Source organism: Monodon monoceros, unplaced genomic scaffold (genome assembly GCF_005190385.1).
Source record: "Monodon monoceros isolate NGI ecotype Baffin Bay Population unplaced genomic scaffold, NGI_Narwhal_1 Super_Scaffold_9, whole genome shotgun sequence".
In the NCBI taxonomy this organism is placed as follows: domain Eukaryota; kingdom Metazoa; phylum Chordata; class Mammalia; order Artiodactyla; family Monodontidae; genus Monodon; species Monodon monoceros.
The window spans coordinates 33,474-36,346 of record NW_021703786.1 but is presented as its reverse complement, the minus strand read 5'-3'; the positions used below and the strand labels follow the sequence as shown (position 1 = coordinate 36,346).

The following is a 2,873-nucleotide window of genomic DNA, read 5'->3' as shown; positions in this document are numbered from 1 at the left end:
GCCGGGAGGATGATTGCAGCTCAATCAGTACAGGTACTTCTGAGAAGATTTGCAGGTCATTGTAGGCCACCTGAGCCCTGGGAGAGCAGGAGTTCTGACTGGGTGGGACAGAAGTCCATGGTATGCGCTGCCCAGCATCCTACTTTCAAGGAACTGCCTCAGATATAAATGACTTTCGGGTCTGATGTGGGCCCAAAACTTGGACAGAGTCAGTTCCTAGAGGGTTCTTGTGGAGGCCGGGGTTTGGGATAAGGCATGAGTTGTTATGGAGGCCTGATCTCTTAGATAAGCCAGAGTCTTGAGTAAGGGCTGGACACTTATGGGGGCCAGGATCTCGATTAATTCCCGAGTATTTGTGGAAGTTAAGGTCATGGTTATGTTCTGAGCTCCTGTAATTTCCAGCATCTTAGGTAAGGCCACAACTCCTTTTGACTTCAGTGGCTTGGGTAAGGCCTGGTTTCTTATGGAGGTCAGAATCTTGAGTAAGGCCTTGGCTCCTGCAGACTCCAGAATCTTGGGTAAGACCTGGATTCTTGTAGTCTCCTGAGTCTCATGTAAGGCTTGAGCCCTTATGGAGGCGAGGGGTTTCCACAAGGCCTGGGCTCTTCAGATTCCTGGCAAAGGCCTGAGCTCTCGTTGACTCCAGAGTCTTGGGCAAGGTACGGACGCTTCTCTGGCCCAGAATCTTGGGTAAAGTCTGGACTCCTAGAGACTCCTGAATCTTGGGCATTACCTGTACTCTTGTCACATCCAGAATGTTGACAAGGGTGTGGGCTATTATGGAAGCCAGTTTTTTGGGAGAGCTCTTGACTTTTATAGAATACAGTCTCTTGCTTTCGTTCCAGATTCCTATAGACTCGAGAATCACGCATAAAGCCTGAGCTCCTCTGAATGTCAGAAGTTTGGAGAAATGGTGTGGTCTTGTGGAGACCAGAGGGTTGGGTGAGATATGGGCGTATAAAGAAACGTCTATCTCGAGTAGAACCTAAGCTCTTCTGGGAACCAGAATCTTGGGTAATGACTGGATTCTTCTGAAGATCAGAGTCGTGGGAAAGGCTTGGATTCTTGCAGAGGTAAGGGTCTTGGGTAAGGCCTGGAAGCTTGTGGAGGCCTGGATATTGAGCAAGGCCTGGGTTCTTGGGGAGACCTGGGTCTCGGGTAAGGCCTGGGTTCTTGTGGAGGCCTCGGTCTTGGATAAGGCCTGGGTCCTTGTGGAGGCCTGGATGTGGGGTAAGGCCTGGGTTTCTGAAAACTCTACAGTGTTTTGAAGGGCCTGGGGTCCTTTGGAGGACAGAGCCTTGGTTGAGGCCTAGACTCTCATGAAGTTCAGGGGGTTGGATAGTAGTGGATAACTGGGGAGGGATGGGGCCCTGGGAAGAGAGGACAGACTGAGGAGACTTGGAGGTTGAGGGAAAGGTGGGGGTTTGTATTAAGGTGGAGGGCTTCTGGTGGTTGCTGTGTTGAAGGACAAAGGATCTGGGAGAAACAAGAGGCAGAGAAGGAGTGCATGGTGGGGGCATGGTGCATGGTGAGCTCTGGGCACTGGTTGGAGAATGGAAGCAAGGTTGAGAAGGTGCAGCATCCTTGGAGTATACCAGGAATGTGGGGTAGACTGGAGTCTGGGGGTCTGTGTTTCTCTTTTCAAAACTGCCAGGATGGAAGCTGCAGTAAGGGAAGGTCTTGGACTGTACCAATTTGTCTTTGGCATCATTTGAGATCTTCCCTTCCATATTCCCCAACTCCAGGTAACCAAGTATGGATCCTGTGGAGGGCTTGGCACTGTCCCTACTACATTGCTTCAGTGTTTGCTCTGCTGTACCAGAGCTCACCAGACCATGCCCCTCTTGGGGCCTGGAGGGGGTACCAGCCCGTCCACACCGAGGCGGCATCCAGCAGCAAGTTCTTTCTGGAATACCCAGAGTTCTGAGGCGGACACATATGGAATAAGTTCTGCTTTACCCTGCGGTCATGGTAGACCACATGGCCGGAGGAGAGGCCTTGGCTAAAGGCAGACAAGGTAGAGGGAATAGAACCTAGGATGGGCGTAGGGGTGGTGGACGGGACTTGAGTGTTCGTCAGGGCCATGCCCAGCCCTGGGACAGAGGTTGTGGCAGAGATCGGGACAGGGACTGGTGTAGGGGCTAGGGCAGGAGCAGTAGCAGGGGCAGAAGTTGGGAGAGGGACCAGAGTGTTGGCATGGATATAGGTCAGATGAGCATGGGTCAGGGTGCAGACAGATGTTTGGCCCAGGGACTGGGCTGAGGCATGTGAGGTGTCCTGGTCTTGGGCCTGGGCTGGGGTCTGGGCTGAGGTATGCTCAGGGCCATGGACCTGGGCAGGGCTGTGCTCAGGGGTGAGGGCTGGGGAGGGGGTCTGGGCCTGGGGGGTGGTGTGCTCAGGGGAGTGGAATGTGGAGCAAGCCTGGGCCTGAGGTGGGGCGTGCTCAGAGGGGTGGGTGGAGGAGAAGGTCTGGGCTTTGGCAGGAGTGTTCCCAGTGGGGTGCACTAGGGAGAAGGCCTGGGCCTGGGCGGAAGTGTGCTCATGGGCGTGGCCTCCGGAGCAGGTCTCAGCCTGGGTGGGGGGCGGGTGTGCTCAGGGGGTTGGGCTGAGGAGGTAGTCTGGGCCTTGGCAGGTGCATGCGCAGGGGGCTGAACTGGGGGGCTGGTCTGGGCCCGGGCTGGGACCTTGGCTATGTCAGAGTCTGGTGTCTTAGTCTTGCTGTCTTGGGGCAGGCGGAGTGGAACCACGTCCACCTTGCTCATCCTGTGGAGCTTGGAAGATGCCTCCTGCCTGGAGTACAAGGTGGCTTCGGACTTTAAGGCTGTAACCGGAGGGGCCTCCCCAGCTCTCACTACCCGCTCCTTCCGCAGTCC

General features: G+C 55.2%; 1 protein-coding gene across 1 annotated transcript; it reads right to left on the bottom strand.

The window, feature by feature from the left end:
- Nucleotides 1-569: 569 nt before the first annotated feature.
- On the bottom strand, nucleotides 570-2,311 carry LOC114888911 (uncharacterized protein SPEM3-like). Its single transcript, XM_029211553.1, has one exon. It carries the CDS (start codon nucleotides 1,887-1,889, stop codon nucleotides 570-572), a length of 1,320 nt encoding a protein of 439 aa, XP_029067386.1. The 5' UTR covers nucleotides 1,890-2,311.
- Between the last annotated feature and the right edge of the window lie 562 nt (nucleotides 2,312-2,873).